The sequence below is a fragment of the Lycium barbarum genome, chromosome 6, assembly GCF_019175385.1.
Source record: "Lycium barbarum isolate Lr01 chromosome 6, ASM1917538v2, whole genome shotgun sequence".
Taxonomy (NCBI): Eukaryota; Viridiplantae; Streptophyta; class Magnoliopsida; order Solanales; family Solanaceae; genus Lycium; species Lycium barbarum.
In genome coordinates this window covers 59,337,263-59,354,526 of record NC_083342.1, presented here as the reverse complement: position 1 = coordinate 59,354,526, position 17,264 = coordinate 59,337,263, and the positions used below count along the sequence as shown (strand labels likewise).

The 17,264-nt window shown below is 33.7% G+C and overlaps 1 protein-coding gene across 5 annotated transcripts; it reads left to right on the top strand.

Annotated features, from left to right (window-relative positions):
* Positions 1–6,247: 6,247 nt before the first annotated feature.
* Positions 6,248–15,442, top strand: LOC132644022 (serine/threonine-protein kinase Nek6-like). Of its 5 annotated transcripts, XM_060360559.1 has the most exons (13): positions 6,248–6,996; positions 7,460–7,526; positions 9,587–9,652; positions 9,812–9,858; positions 9,949–9,994; positions 10,080–10,160; positions 10,850–10,892; positions 11,199–11,248; positions 13,666–13,747; positions 13,860–13,909; positions 13,997–14,070; positions 14,159–14,210; positions 14,301–15,442. In XM_060360559.1, exons 1-13 carry the CDS (start codon positions 6,875–6,877, stop codon positions 15,192–15,194), a joined length of 1,674 nt encoding a protein of 557 aa, XP_060216542.1. In that variant the 5' UTR covers positions 6,248–6,874; the 3' UTR covers positions 15,195–15,442. The 5 variants fall into 5 exon arrangements, with proteins under 5 accessions (XP_060216542.1, XP_060216544.1, XP_060216543.1 ...); XM_060360561.1 differs by lacking the exon at positions 10,080–10,160; XM_060360560.1 differs by lacking the exon at positions 9,587–9,652 and having other exon boundaries at positions 6,250–6,996.
* Positions 15,443–17,264: the final 1,822 nt, after the last annotated feature.

Here is a 17,264-nt window from a genome sequence, read left to right as displayed (position 1 = left end):
CAAAACCTTCACATTACCTAAAGGCTGCTTGATTTCTTTGTTCTGGCATTAGTTGAATCTTTTCTATGAATTCTTTTGCCTCATGTGTGTTAAGATTTGGAAGTAAAGTTGTATGTTGTAGAATCTTTACTTGTTAGCCTTGATTGAAGTTAAGTGTTTGGCCTTTAAAAGGTGTAGAATCTCTCTTAAAAGCCTTGAAATTTTTTAATAACATGAATGTGGTAATCTAGAGTTAATGGAATATGGAGCATATATATGCCTAGTATATCAAGACGGTAAGTCCTTTAAAGGGTTTTATTCTTCAATGGTATATCAGGTATACCATAGTTTGACTCTTTGAAAATTTAAGAAGGAGTCCAAATAGTTTATTACTGGTATATCGCGTATAGAACTCATGACACTTAGAAAAATTTGAGATATAATCAGAGTTGGGCTTGTTGCTTGGGCCTGTCACTTGTGGTTTTCATCCCTAAATCATTATTGGTATCTTGGGCCTTTTTTTTTTCATGTTATTTTGTGACAATCTTGAGTTGTGTTTATATGGATTTAGCCCAACTAAGTTGTAATTCATCTTAGCATTATCATAATTGTCATAGCCTCTCAATTTTGTACTTAATTTATTTTGTGGGCATATACTAATGTATTGTATACTCGTTTGCATCCTTGTCCACCCCAAACCAGTTGGTGGGCCCCGTAACGTATCTAGATCGAGTCGAACAAATTCTGAGAAAAATGGAGCATATGTATGGACTTAGGGACCAACTTGCATAAATCCTTCATTTGGGCTTGGTCGGCCCAAAATCCTTACTCTCTACTTTATGCAATTTTCGTCTTTGTGCCTTTAAATTCAATATGTTGGAACCCTTATATGATTGTCATACAATTTAGAGTTGCTAAAATTAATTTCTTCTACTAAGTTCAAACTCGTGTAGAAAAATTGAAAAAACAGACCGAGAAACTGTTTTGTACTTGGAACGTTGGACTTCGGAAAATTACTGGACTGAATTGATATTATTGAAAAATTGGAGGGCTGCACTGCCTGGGACCGTTAGACTGTTTTAAAACTTATGGACTGATTATTGGACGTTCGGAACTCGCATAGATATGTATAAAAATGGATTAAAATTTGGCTAAATAAAGAATATAATTGATAGGTTAATAAATAACATAGTATAACCAATTATGGTATATATATATATAAATATAGTATGATAGTATATTAAAACTATTTTCATAACTTAAAATACTTTTTTTCCAAAAAAACTTTTTGGGTGGACTTACGTGGAGTCGTACCTAAGATAAGAGCCTTCGGGTATTAGCTTAGGTGTTCAAGTCCGAAGCCCACGCTCAATTTTGAGCAGAATTATACTTCGATGATTTCTTAACAAATGAATTTCTTGCATGTAAATGACACCCTTTTTGTTGCAGAAATTTAGACTTAAGCAATTTTTGTCCAAAACAATTTATAATCATAAGGTAAACTATTAGAACCCGTAGGTAGACCTCAATTGAGTGGATCCTTATTACCGGGGTGCCTAACACCTTCCCCGGGGGATCACCAGAACCCTTACCCAGACTTTGGTAAATTAGACTTTTAAATAATAGTTTTAAATGAACCCTTTTCGAACTGGTTTTCCTAATTTCCTAAAAATTAGGTGGCGACTCTAAAATGCATCCTTTAGAGCACCATTAAGTGGTTGGCGGGTTTTTTCGACTTTCCCGATACGATTCACAACCGTACTTCCCTGGGACACCTCCCTTCTTTTAAGAGGTATGTGCGAGTCGGTTAAACTTAGAATTACCAACGCCCGCTACAATCAACCCATTCTCCATCAGCATTTTGTATTCTAGTAAGCAACAACCTCTTTCTTCTTCCAATTATAAGACTGAAAATATCTTGTATTTTTGTCTCCTTCTGAATACCATTGGATGCCTGCTTTTTGTCTCCAAAACTCTTCCTCAAAATGCAGATACCTTTTGAATTTAGCCTGTTCCCTCTGCAACACCACTCTATTCTCTTCTGATGGATCTTCCTCAAACAGTTGTTCCTTGATCTTTACAATATCCTCTCTGATTGTCAGTTGTTTGGACAAGTCTCCAAAAGTATCTTTACTCCACCTAGACAATGCAGCTTTTAGACTTTTCATTTTTAGTTTAAAGGTGATGTAAGGATCACCTGTAAACTCAGTTCTCCAATGTTGTTCCACTTCATCCATGAATGAATCATGAACTAACCAGAATTTCAAAAATCTAAAATGCTTCTGATATTGTTGAGCCTGTTCACTTGCTGAAACCATAAGTGGAGCATGATCTAAACCAGTTCTTGACAAATCTTCCATGCTCAAATTATGAAACCAATCCTGATATTGCTGATTAACCAAGATCCTATCCAATATTTCGAAAATGCAATCCTGCCCAGCTCTACTATTCCACCATGTAAAGGACTTCCTCTAAATTCAACTTCAGCAAGTTCACAAGAATCCATACAAATGCAAAGTCTTCATATTATGAAGGATACACTGGTAGACCACCTAATTTTTTCCTCCTCATTCACAATGACATTGAAATCTCCACCTACCATCCATGATAAATTCATATAACTTGCCAAGGTATATATACTATCCCACAAATCTATTCTTGCAACAGAATCACACTTTGCATACACCAATGTGGAGATAAGTTGCTTACCACTATCTTGAAAGAGAAGCTTAATAGTCACCTGTTAATCAGTGTCCATTAAGACTTCCACATCAATACCATTAGTAACAAAGTACCAAATCTTACCATTACAATTATGATTAGCAGAATGCATACCTAGTCTTCTCTTATATCTGTTAATATGCCTTGATTGTTGAAAAGGCTCCAATAAAGCTATGAGGACAAACTTATGATGTTTGTGCAACATTTGAACTCTATGGAAAGCCTTCCGAATCTTAACTGACCTAATATTCCAAATGAAGGTTTTCATCATTGGAAATTAGATTTATTAGCAACATTTCTCTTTGGAAGAATCGTAGATGGTTGTAAATCTCCATCACCTTTAGATCTTGTTTGAACTTTCTTTCCTTGGACTTTAGCAGACTCAGTTTCTCTACCATTCTTGGTCTTTCTGCCCTTTTTAGACTTTTTGACTTTCTTGTGAATCACATCAGCCACTTTAGATATATTAGTCTTATGCTGCAGTAACTCCTCTTCTTCTATCCTGTTGGAATCTGAATCCTTGCATGCATGATTCTTCAAAACCTCCCTTCATTGCTTATATCCATACTATTCAAATCATGAGAAATTAAAGCATGTTACTCTTTAATTGGAGATGATTTTGTAGTAATAGACACCATTTGATTGTTTTCCTTCATCACCAGAATAGCAGTATCAGCTATCTTGACACTGTCTTCTTTAGAAGGTGGATACCAGTAGCACAAACTTTCTCAATTGAACTTCGTTGTGGCTTCTCAACTGCATCAGCTGTACTTACTAGATTGTTCTTCTTCTCTGCATCTACTGATATCTCATCCAAAACATCATCTTTCAATCTGGCATTGTCAACAATTTGGTCATCCTTGGCAAGAATATTATTGCTATTCTCCATTCCTGTGACCTCCCTCCCTTTATTGTCAATGTGAAATACTGGACTACATCCTTTTATCACTACTGGATCTTTGCCCATCTCTTCAATATCTTTCTCTTGATGAAGGACTAGGTCTAGCCCTGAGGAATCCATAACATTATGTGTAGGCTCCCGTTCCTCATGATATTCTAGTTGAATCACACCTGACTCTTCTTTATCTATTGTAAGCTGATCAATAATGACCTCCTCCTATTTCTCACCTGCTTCCTTTATGGTATCAACCTCACACTCAATAACATTATCCTTACATTCCAATTGAGAAACATCTTCAACTTCTTGAATATCTTTTCTACTCTCCACCTCACTTGGTGCCATATCCTCTACCAATGTAATTAGAGAGGATGAAGAACTTTCAATAGTAGCACTCACCCCTTTCTCCTGCCTTTCATGAGAACATTCAGAGATGTCTACAACCTGATTAAATTTCTTTTCTACCCAACCCTTTGTACTCACATTAGGATTTTTCACTACCTGATTATCCACACCTTCCTGAGCACCATTTTCTGCATTGTAACTAATCACTTCTGCTTCATTATTAACTTTGCTAGATTCCTCTTCCTCATTGATTGTTGTTAGAACATCAAACTTGTTTGTGCTGACCACTAACTCTTGAATCTCTTCTTTGTTACCTTCAGCACCAATTCGATTACTATTCTCAGCTTCGTTATCCCCTTCATTTGATTCTACATAACTCTTTGAACCAGGATAAGTCACAATCTTACCACTCGATAACACCTTAGGAACAAATATCTGAACAATTTTATGCCATCCTCTATATCTACGCCTATTTTCTTGATTCTTTTGCTCTTGCCTTGGTTCCTCCATCTTCTCCTTATCAACAACTTGATCAACAGTTTTATCATCAACAACTTGATCAACAAATTTGTCAATATCAGGATGTAAAACTGGACATTCCTCATTAGAATGACCTTGTAACATGCATTCTGTACAATATTTGGGAAGATGGTCATATTGAATTTTCACTTTAACACTGCAACTTTCCTTAGTATGTTCATCTTCTATATCCATCATCACAAACTTAGGAAGATCTGCCAATAAATCTACTTGCACTTTAACCCTAGCAAAGTTTGGTCTTGTTTTGTTAACAGTTGCCAGATCCAATTGTAAAGGTTTTCCAACAGCAGAAGCTAGAGAAAACAATGACTGCTTCACAAGGAAAGGTCGAAGAAGATTTGGAAACGAGATCCAAGCCATAGCAGTCGTGGTTTCCTCATCAATCTTAAAGTTTGAATCATAAATTAATGGTCTCATTTGGTAAGAAAATCCATCCCTCGACTTAAGCCAAAAAGCACTCTTGGAAGAGATTGTAATGAAATCTTCCAACCGAGAATATCTTATTAAAACATGCCTGTTCCTGAAAAACCCTACCTGATACTTTTCTTTAGCACCATATTGAATAGGAATGATGGTCTTCAACTCTTCCAATTCAGGCCAACCATATGAGAATTTGCCAACAATAGCATATTGTATCAATCACTTTCATTCTAGAAACTTCACTTGATGTCCATTATACATAAGGAGTCCCATCAATATATGTAATCTTCTTCAAAGGGATGGGATCACACTCATGAATGGACACAACATCAGGTTCATTCAACATATTTGTATATGAAGTGGTAGGAACAACACGAGGAATCGGAAGAGTAGGGAGGTTATCGGGTAGTTTCATGATTGGTAGATATGGGAATTGGGATGACAAAGAGATATCTAGGGGTTGGCCAACTGCCGTTGACGGCTGGCCAATTGGCGGCGCCACCATATGACTATGTTAGGATTAGAGTTTGCATGGGAGAGGAGAGAGGAGAGAGAAGAGAACAATATTAATGATGAGAACCTGTTCAATTGTATTGAGCTTGAGCTTCTTCGGCATGTCAACAATATGTTGCATATGATAATTATCCTATAAAGACATTACTGGGGTAGTTTTTTTTTTTTTTTTAAATAGGCATGCAAAAATTTATCTAATCAATATATTGGAAAGGCAAGCATAAATAACATACAGGAGAGAGAGAGAGAGTGTGAATTCAATGCATTGGGAAGAAAAATAATAATTACCTTTAGGAGAGAGAGTGAAATTTGAAATTTCACCTCTACATTTTTCATAGAAGGCTACTTTTGGTATAGGAAACATAGTAAGTGACTATTGTGCCCTCAAAAGTCATGTGAAGTTACTTTAATGCCCTCAAAAGTCGTGTGGAGTTACTTTAATGCCCCCATTTGAGCCAGTTTGTGCCAAAAAGAGTTATGTCAAATATAATTTTCCTTATAATATATAATATCACTAAACTAAACTGGAATTAGTTACGAATTTCATCGCTAATTTAAAGCTAAGTTGCTTATGGCTAATATATGATTTTTGATAATTCATGCTAAATAAAATTAGCAACGAATTTTGCTGTTTAGCTACGAAATTTGTATGTCGCCAATTCTTATCTTTTTGGTAGTGTTGTATCAGATAATCTGATTAATTTTCCAAGTTAGTATAATTTACTATATTATGGACAATTGTAACGGTGGAGCTAGAGTAGACTATGTATTTATATTAAGAAATCTATTAGATATATATAAGTATCAATTGCGAATCTAGTAAATAAAACAAGCTATAGGTTCGGTGGCAACTTCTGAATTCATAAGCTTCAAAATCCTGGTGGTCATTCGGTTGTGTAAATAGTTTTACCTGGTCAGTGTATAGAAGGTTAAACGTACTCTTTTTTTTTTTTTTTTTTTTTTGAATTTGGACCACTTGGACCTACCGTATTAATGTAATAGAGGAAGAAATAACTACTACATGGCTCAAGGATATAGGACAATATATCACTCGAAAGAATTACTCTCACTAGTAAATACAAGCATTAATCTTCTAGGTCCTTAAACACAAAAACCAACAAACCTTGTTGGTTTCTTTTTGATTACTCAATATCTAATTTGTACTTGTAGTGTATTCATTACTCTTCACTTGGTCTTCATGATTTCTTGATTTATTGTCCTTCTTCTACCCCCCAGCCCCTACTGCACCCAAGTTCTTTCCTTGTAGCTAGCTGGCTCCACCCTGAATTATTCTGTGATTTCATTTCCTTCTGTTTATATTTCTGAAACAGCCATAAATTCCATTGAATGATCAATCTCTTGTGACAGGTAAAGGGGTTAATTCACCGGTTAAGGTAAAAAAGTTGACCATTTAAATGTGGCTTAGATCTTAAAGGTCCAACAAAAAAATAAAGCAGAATGGAAGTGACCACCAATGAAGTTCAAGATTCAAAGATGGAAGAGTATGAAGTGATAGAGCAGATTGGTAGAGGAGCTTTTGGAGCTGCATTTCTTGTTCATCACAAGTTTGAGAAAAGAAAGTAATAATCTTCTTCTACTACAACAGATTGCTATCTTTTCATCTTTCCTGCCTCTATGAATTAATGTTATCATTTTGAGTGATTCTATCATGCTAGAGAGGAGATTGGTTATTATAGAATTGTATACTCATCTCATCTACCTAAAAGTTAAACGGTTAGGGAAATATTATTTTTATTTTATTAATTAATTATATACCAACATAATCTCTCGTTTGCGGTCTATTCTTTTTATAAACTAAATGAGTAAAAAAAGTTGATATTGAGTGACACTATGAATCAAGTTCGCAATTTCTATTCATGTTATTTTTTAATTATGTCTCGACATTTATATCATTAACCAAACAGAATAACAATGACCATGAATTCCCACCAACGGTCATTAGTAGTAAAGATTTTCTTTTTGATTAATTTGTGTTTTTTTTTAAAGAAAAGAATTATTGTTGTCAATCATGTTCAATTGTAGGTATGTAATGAAGAAGATTCGTTTGGCTAAACAGATAGACAAGTTCAAGCGCTCTGCCCATCAAGAGGTTAGTCACTTTAATCATCAAAACACCAACATTCCTTTATATCAAACTTTGTTCAAACATGATCGAAGTTAAGAGTATATGTTAGTATTATATTTAAATGAATAGGGTCCCTAAATTTAGATAAAATTTCCTTTTTAAATTATTAATCTAAAACTTTTTTCGTGTAGCCAAAAGTGGCTACCAGAGCGGCCTTTTAGAAATTATTATAGAATATTAAAACTTTAAACTGTGTAATAAATAGCCTTTTTTTGTCGCTAAAAAATAATAAATAGGTTTCACTTTGGAGAAAGTAGAGTACAACTTTGAGTCCATTCGAAACATTAGTGCTTCAGAAATAGGCTATTCAAATTGTAAGCCGCATTAATGAGAACAAGTCCTCCCCCATTCCAATATTACTGGTCCACGAGTGAGATTATATATTTCTAACTGTAAAATGGACTTCACTATTATATATTGATAGAGTGTAAAGATCTTTTACAAGCAAGTGTAGTTTATACTATGATACCTGATGCTATGATACCTGATTGGATATATCACTACTAAAAAAATATGAATTAGCATCGGACAAATTCCGTAGTTAATAAGAAAATTTGTCGCAAGTCCTATTTAGCAATGGATTAGGTACTAATTATCAAAACCTTCTGTTAGCTACAAGCTATTTAGCAAAGAAGTTCTTAGTGATTATTGCCAAGTTATTGATTAGTAATATTTATCATAGCAATTTACTTATTTTACCTTATAAATTATCTAATTAATTAAATTATGTAAAGGAAAAGAACCTACATGTGTGAGTGACACTACTTTCTTCTTCTTTTACACCCAAAAAAAGTAGAGCGATAGATGGCTGTGATAAATTAATTTTCCTATTATTGGTTAGAGGAATATTGTGGCACACCTAACTTGACCTGCTTTCACCAAATGTATGCATTCTGGTGCAACAACCTCCTGACTGTCAAATATCTTAAGAACAAAGAATGAGAAAAAAAAGTAAAATGTAAAATGTTTGGTAGAGATTAAATGTTAGAAATAACTTCCAACTTCTCATCCATACTGTTAAGTAATTATTCTTTCTGTCATATCTTTAAAGTTGTATTAAATGAGAAGTGTCTCTTCTCAATCATCACGTACAAAGTTTGGTATGCCGAACTCCAATGGTAGCTTTTTGCACGGAGAGAAGGGTCTCAAGTCCGTCCTTGCAATTATTTTACCACGTAGTCAAGAAAGATGGAACAATCACAAGAGCCTTAGGTTACAACTTATTTTATATTATGAAGGAAATTCTTCTATACAAGCAAAAGAAATTCCAAATATATTACTCCTTTGGTCTCAATTTATGTGGCATCGTTTGGATTTTGAGGGACAAATGAGTTTTTCTTTAACCATGATTTTTTCATATACCTTTTAAGTATTTTGAATTGTTAATTATTGTGACTTATAGTAATATTTGCGTAGTTTTCTATATGTAAACTTTATTTTAATTTTTTTTTTAAAGATTTTGTATCCGAATTTAAGGTCAAAATAAAAAAATTTGACTCTCAAAATCTGAATAGTACCAAACATATATTAGGACATGTTGAGGGTTTACTTGACTTCCGGGGTGAGCTAGGTCTCTTCAGAAACTTACAACTAGTTCTCTTTTACTTTCTTTTTTACTTACTTCTTGAAATTTTTTACTTAAATGATTTATAGTGTCAAAATGAAAAATGTTCAAGGTTATAAAGCATTATCAAAGTTGCCTAAATGATAAACAAAATACTATTAAACATAATGTCACTCAGAAAGTTAGAAGATTATATTAAGCAAATAGCTTATTTGACCACTAGAATTGGAAAAAGTTGATCAATAATATGCCATGTTAAACAAGATGAAAGAGAAGGAACTTTAGTTATGCTTTAATATCAAACAAGATCTTATGGAGTGCTGACGTTGATAATAACTACTCCTCAAGAAAAGAATAATTATTTTTTTGTCTTTATCTTACTATATATGTTAGGTAAGAATAATTATTCTTATCTCACCTTTTTTTTTATCTGACCTTTAATTAAGTTTGATTGTTGCAGATGAATTTAATAGCCAAGCTAGATAGCCCTTATATTGTTGAGTACAAGGATGCTTGGGTAGAGAAGGTATATATATATATATATATATATATATATATATATATATATATATATATATATATATACAATTTAACAAACTTTTCAGTAAGGACTGAGTATTCTTCTAATTAGTACATTTTCTTGTAGAAAGCTAAATAAATTTATGTGGTGTTATATATAAATTAGGACTCCTTTGTCTGCATTGTTACAAGTTACTGTGAAGGTGGAGATATGTAAGTTTTCTAAACATGGCTAAATTATCATTTTTTTCTTAATCAATAATAATGTATTTAATTTCTTGATACATCTTGTACTTGTTTCAGGGCTGAAATGATTAGAAAAGCCAGAGGAACATTTTTCCCTGAAGAGGTAAGAAAATGAGAATTAATTTTCAGCAAAACACAGTATATACCTTTATTTTGATCTCAACCTACTACCCTTGTTCTTCCCATAGAGACTTTGCAAATGGTTGACTCAGTTGTTGCTGGCTCTTGATTACCTTCACTCCAATCGTGTTCTTCACAGAGATCTTAAAGTATGACCTTTTTTAATCTTTGTAAAGTTTCTGAGCTTGTTTCACTGATGGACATTAAACTTTAAGTATATTGCATAAAAATCATAAAATTAATTTTGTAACAAAAAATTAAATCAACTACGCTTATATAAAACTGAAAATAACAATTAAAACATTGAAACATGCTAAATTCGGTCTTAGAAAGCATATGTAGACTGCCACATATATAGAATAGTGGTATAAGAATAGCTATGTCAAAAACTCGGCTCACAATTATATCTACGTAACACAATTTAAAAAAAAACGAGTAAAAAAACATTTTTTCCGACCCAACCTAGCTAATATATAAACGATGTCTTTCAACATGTGGCACATCATGGGTTTTCTTGAGTAGATTAGAGAATGGATATTTTATACTTTTTGAGTGATTTCACGTAGATATTAAGTATATGAATTGTTGAAGTGAAATCTACTTGTGTTCTCGGACCAGATTTAGTATTTTTCTATGTTTTTATTTTATTTTATTTTATATGATACATAGCTACTAGCGTGTTTGAGTTACTTCCCAGTGACAAAATTTAGTTTTTTGAGTTTGACACCATAAATTAAAACATGGCTAATTATGTAAACATTTTTTGTAAATATGTGTTTGTGTTTATTATTATCACATTAATTAGAAATACTAACAGTTTACATTTGCTTCGCTTCAGTGCTCTAACATTTTCCTTACCAAAGACGACGAAATCAGACTTGGTAAGAAGAATAAATAGTGCTTAATTCTTAGTGTTTACCCCTCTGTCCCAATTTATGTGATATACTTTTCTTTTAGTCTGTCTAAAAAAAAATGATGCATTTCTATATTTAGGAATAATTTAACTTTAAATTTTCCCTTTTACCTTTAATTAAATGATTTACAGTCACATAAATATCTATGACTTGTTTCAAATGTCTTTCTTTCTTTCTTAAACCCCATTCCTAGTCAAACTATATCACGTAAATTGGAACGGAAGGAGTTTTTTTGTGCAAATTTTCTGTTGCTTATGTGATTAATGTCTGCAGGTGACTTTGGATTAGCCAAATTGCTGAATAAAAATGACCTTGCCTCTTCGGTGATGAACCCTCCCTCTCTCTTCCTCCTATTACGTACAATGTATTTTGTTTTCGGAAAAGGGCCAAATATACTCCTGTACTATCGGAAAGGGGTTAAATATACCCCTCGTTATATTTTAGGATCAAATATACTCCTACCGTTATACTTTAGACACAAATATACCCCTCCGCAGTTAAAGTTGACCAAGGTAGAATCCAATCACACGTGGCATTAATATTTTAGTGAATTAAAAATCATGTGGCATGCCACTTCACTAAAGAAACCCATTTTACCCTTCCTGCTCTCCCAATTTCGTCCACCACTCTCTCTTTTCTCCCATATCAGAAGTTCAGAACCCCTCCTACCAATGGTTTTGTTATTGCTGAAAGAACTGTGGTCACATAAACTAATTTTGAAAACCCGACCAGACCCATGAGGAAAATCGGGATCGTTTGTTACGACACGGAAGCTACTAATTCCTCTGATGATGAAGGAGTTGATATAACGAAACCCGAACGGTTTCTTAGGGAAATTAATACCCCTTTTCGTAACTCTTAGTCCAGAAAAAGTTGTTCTTGAAATTGAAAGTTCTTGTCAAGATAGCAGCAATGGTGACAAAAACCCTAAAAAGAAAAGTAGATTTTTAGCTAAAACCCCAATAAATCAGCAACAAAAACCATTGCTGAAAGAACTGCGTTCACTTCTAATGCATTTCAATTAACTTCAATTGACGTTTAGATTTAATGCATTTGGTTCTTTTATTCAGTTTAAGCTGCGTTTGAAATAATCTCTGTGTAGATAAGTTACTAGTTTAAAAAAAATAAAAATAAAGGCCAGAATACAATTTTCTCATTTAAGAATGGATGGAGTTAGGGAAGTGAGAGTTTGCAGGTTTAAGAAATCATCCAGCGATGAAGGTAAACTTTTTAATATGCCTTCTGGGAGTTTTTTCACAAATTCCATGTGGCATGCCCAATCCCACATGGTGCTGAATTGAAACCGGAGAAGGCACAAATGACGATATTACATGGAGGTCAAGATGATATGGAAGGAGGAGATGTAAAATTGGATTTGATTAGTGAGGTGGCATGCCACATAATTTTTAATTTACTAAAATATTAATGCCATGTGGGATTGGGCTCCACATTAGTCAACTTTAACGGCGGCGGGGTATATTTGTGCCCAAATTATAACGGTAGGGATATATTTGGCCCCAAAATATAACGAAGGGTATATTTAGCCCTTTTTCGATAGTATAGGGGTATATTTGGCCCTTTTCCGTTTTGTTTTTATGTGGTTCCATTTTATGCATCTCAATCATTTCTTTCCAAATTCGTAAAATTTCTGTCATTTAGGAGCAGTTTTTTTTTTTTTTTTTAGATATACCCAATTCTGGGACTTCCACTAAAAGATTACTCACCCCTGTTCCAATTTGCGGGAAGGTATTTAATTGGACACAAAATTTAAGATAAAAAAGAAATTTTTAGAATTTGTGGTCTAAAATAAGTCATAGAAATTTCTACGGCTATAAATCATTTCATAAATGTTAAAATTAGAAGTTTAAAGTTAAATTATTATTGAATTTTGAAAGCTTTTATCTTTTATGAGATTGACTAAAAAGGAAGAATGTCACTTAAATTGAGACGGATAAAATATCACGTTGCAGCTTCTGAGCTGCTAGTTATTTCAGCGACATTTGTTTTTAGCAAATAAGTGGGCATATTATATTATGTGGAATTTCTATGCTTCAAAGTTTCCAACATTAAGCTTAAAAGATATTTGAAAAAAATTGAGAATGATTGACCAATACAACTGATGGACCAGATAAATACCTCTTTCTCTGATGTGAAAGAGTTTGACTAGACACAAAATTTATGATGTTAATTTACTTTTTATAGTAATATATTACTCCCTCTGTTTCATATTAATTGTCCACATTACTAAAAATATTCGTCCCAAATTACTTGTCCATTTACAAAATCAAGATAGAATTAATTAAAGTTTTCCTATTTTGACCTTAACATTAATTGTTTTTTAAAGTAACAATATTGATTAAAGTACAATTTATTGGAGAGAGATAAGGGTAATATTGTAAAAGTGCACTTTTATTTATGATTTCTTAAAGAGCGTGTAAAGAGGAAAGTGAACAAGTAATATGAGATAGAGAGAGTAGTGATGATGGAAGAAAGTATAAAAATAATGGTTGAAAACAGAGCAAACATCACATCAAAGATAAAATGTGAATAGTTTAACAAATTTAAATTATTGAAATTTGTGAAACTTGTATAAACATAGAATGGTATCAAACATTTTGGAACGTCCCAAATTGAAGCAGAGTGAGTAGATAGATGCAAGACAACTTATAATTCATCCAATAAGGCTTTAAGAACTAGCAGCTTCTTGACTATTGTTATTTGGTTCTTGAATTTGATATAGATTGTGGGTACTCCAACATATATGTGCCCTGAGCTTCTAGCAGATATACCTTATGGATATAAATCAGACATATGGTCTCTAGGTAAATCATCCCATTCAACTGTTTTAACTTCTTTCTTTTTCATGTTGTTCCTAAGAAGTACAATTTTTGCATTCAATTGCTTACATTGATTATAACGGTTTGCAATTCTCAGGATGTTGTATGTTTGAAATTGCTGCTCATCAACTAGCATTCCGTGCTCCTGTAAGTTACCCAAAAAATGTGTCTTCTCTATCATCTTTTTCTTTGTTGCATTATTGAAGAAGACTTAATTTGATGTTAACCATGCAGGACATGGCTGGACTGATCAACAAAATAAACAGATCCAGTGTCTCTCCACTTCCAACCATCTATTCCTCCACATTGTTAGCAGATACACTAATTTCTCATTTCCACATTACATTAATTTTTCGATTGCTTCATCAGTTTCTTACACTGATTTGTACGTCCCAGGAAACGACTGATTAAAAGCATGCTAAGAAAAAGCCCAGAACATAGACCTACGGTCCGTGTAATACTTACATTTTGTTGTATTCCAAAATAATGTTGCATAGGTATTTACTGATTCATTGCTTCTTGTGTTTGAATATGTTAGGCTGCAGAGTTGTTGAGGCATCCACATTTACAACCACACCTTGCTAAATGCAGGAATTTTCCACCAGCATTTGTATCAGTATTTCCTGAGAAGGAAGCAAAACAGAATCCTGAACTAACTCGCGAGAATTCAACTTCCAAGCCTACATTATTAGGAAAAGATCAAAGGCCTAAGAAGGTAACTAGACAAGAGAAAAAACAAGAGAAAGTTTCTGCAGTCGATGAACTCAAACGTATGAGAATCAAACGTACTGAATCACCTAATACGTGTAAGATTGAGAAAATGAACGTTCAGATGAAGAAGGTAGAAAATCCAGAGAACGAAAGACTCCAAAACATATCCGTTAAGAAAAGTGGAAGCACTAATTCCAGAAGCTCCACAAGAAGTACTTTGACTGATCAACATGAAAGAGGTACAATTGAAGGAACAATTCAGAAGATTGATATGCCAATTGAGGGCAAGAAAGTGGCAAAATCTCAACAAGAAGACAAAAATAAATGCTTTTTGAAGAAACTAGGAATACCAAAACCATCTATTGAAGTTACTTCACATGCCAATGAAGTTGTAGCAAAAGCCATTGATCATCTAAGTAGTAATCGGGATACAGAAAAACAACACGATGGTCACAAACGAGCAGCGAGTGACACTTCATTAATGACTACACCGAGTTTGTTACAAGGGAACAACAATAATATGAGCAATGAAAGGGCTGAAGCACTAGAGTCATTACTTGAACTTTGTGCAGAGTTACTTAAGCATGAAAAGCTAGAGGAATTAGCTGGTGTGCTAAAACCATTTGGGGAAGAAGTTGTTTCTTCTAGAGAAACAGCAATCTGGTTGACAAAAGGATTAATGAATCTCCAAAACCAAGGTGAAGAAGCTGAGAGTTCTTGAGATTTTCTTGTAAAATGTAGCAATAATTCTTGTTTTTGAATTGATTTTGAATGCATGTAGATAAAAGCTTAAAAAGAGAAGAAGAGAGCAAGATAGTTGTGTGCTAAGAAGCTTCAAAAGTGTCGAGAGAAAAAATAAGGGTTAAATTTTTCAGATAGAGATAGTAATTAAAGTTATTGAGCCAAATCTAACATTAGTTTTGAATAAATAAATTTATTAATGAATATATATAAGTTCGTTCAAAATAAGGATGGTGATGAAATAAAAATATAATACTTGGCCTATTTTATTTTATATGACAATGATTAAGTGAACATGTAGTTTAAAAAGAAAAAAACAGCTGACACAGAAATTAAAGATATAAACATACCAAATCGTACTATTAGTATGATGTGGTCTACAATATACCACAAAAATTCTGCACGCAAAATAATAGTTCTTCTGTTCTTTTTATACGAAGATGTTTGAGCAACATGGAATAATAAGGTGATAGGACCGTAAAAGTTATAAATCTAGTAGCAGGTCCCTAATTTATTTTCCATTTATTTTCGCCCCAAAAATTACTATCGCTGGGATTAGCAAACGCGCGGGGCCTCTTTGTATTTTTAAAAACTTCGGGGTTAAGTTTTTAATTAACAAAAAACTTACGAATTTAGGCTCCAACTGATCGATCTTCACCCGTCATCTTCTTCCCAAATCAATTCTTTGATCTTCCCGCTTCTCGAAACTACAAAAGCTTGATAAAAATCCTAGAAACATTAGCAGTGATTTGCAGTTCTTTAATATCCCCTTCTTCAACTTCCCCTGAAAGCTGCGATTTTAAGATTTACTTTACTTTGAAGAGATATATAGGTATGACACCCTAATTTTATCCTCTTTTTGATTTTTCGGATATCGGTTTGTAATATTTCCTTTTTTTGTTTGAGTTTCACAGTTGTATCTTCGAATTTTCATTAGATTCATGGCTAGGATGAAAAATCCCGAGAAAGATAAATTGGAAAGTAAAAAAAAAAATCTCTTGGGAAAGGTAAGTCGGTGGGGGAGTCTGCTAAAATAACAGGCAAGGTCAGAAAAGGTTGAGAGTGGAGGAGGAAGTAGCTAAAGATGACTCTGTGTTGCGTAATTTTATGAATAAGTGAAAAAAATATTCTAATATACGAGTAGAAGAAGAAAAGAATAGTGATGTTCAGGAAGAAAAATTGTTGAAAAAGAAAACAATGGTGATGTTGAGGAAGAAGATACAGTTGAAAAAGAAAAATGGTGATGTTCATGAAAAAGAAGTAGTGTAAAATAGTGTTCAAAATGAAGGGGAAAATGATGTGGAAAACACATCTGATGGTGAAGAAGAAGAAGAAGAAGAAGAAGAAGAAGAAGAAGAAGAAAACAATGTTAATGAGAAGGCCATAGACTTCAAAAGTTATGGATTGACGACATGGAGGGCTAAGTTTGGTGGTAATTTCCCTGGAAAGATCTCAGTGAGGTCTAGGATTGTCACGCCCCAAACCTGGGAGTCATGGCGGGCACCCACTGCTTTACTTGATCCCGATCGTACCAACTGTAACTCATACAATTTGGACATACGTAGGCAATCTAGGTCGATAAGGCCAATCTGTAAACCAATCATAACATCTTAGGCCGACAAGGCCATACTCAGAACAACCCATAAATAACAACTATCTCAACTTATATGGAAACAACCCAAAAGATATATATACACATGTGCGCGCCGACAAGGCCACCATGGATATCTACAAACAACAAACCCAAGATAACCCATACAAGGGCCAAAAAGCCCACTATGCTGATATACTGTACATACAAGATATGTCTACAAGCCTCTAAGAAGAACAAACTGCACTGTGGTCGGGATAGGGCCCCTACCTACCCATCATGTCTATATATACGAAAAATGACTCCAACTCTGGACCTGGTAACTCTGGATGAAATGGAGCTTACCAGTTAAGCTGATACTCGACACCGCCTAGTGTGGAGGCTTGTCTATTTGTCTGTCAGGACAAGCAGTGTAACGACCCGTTTGATCATTATAGTTTTTCAGTACTTTTGACCTTT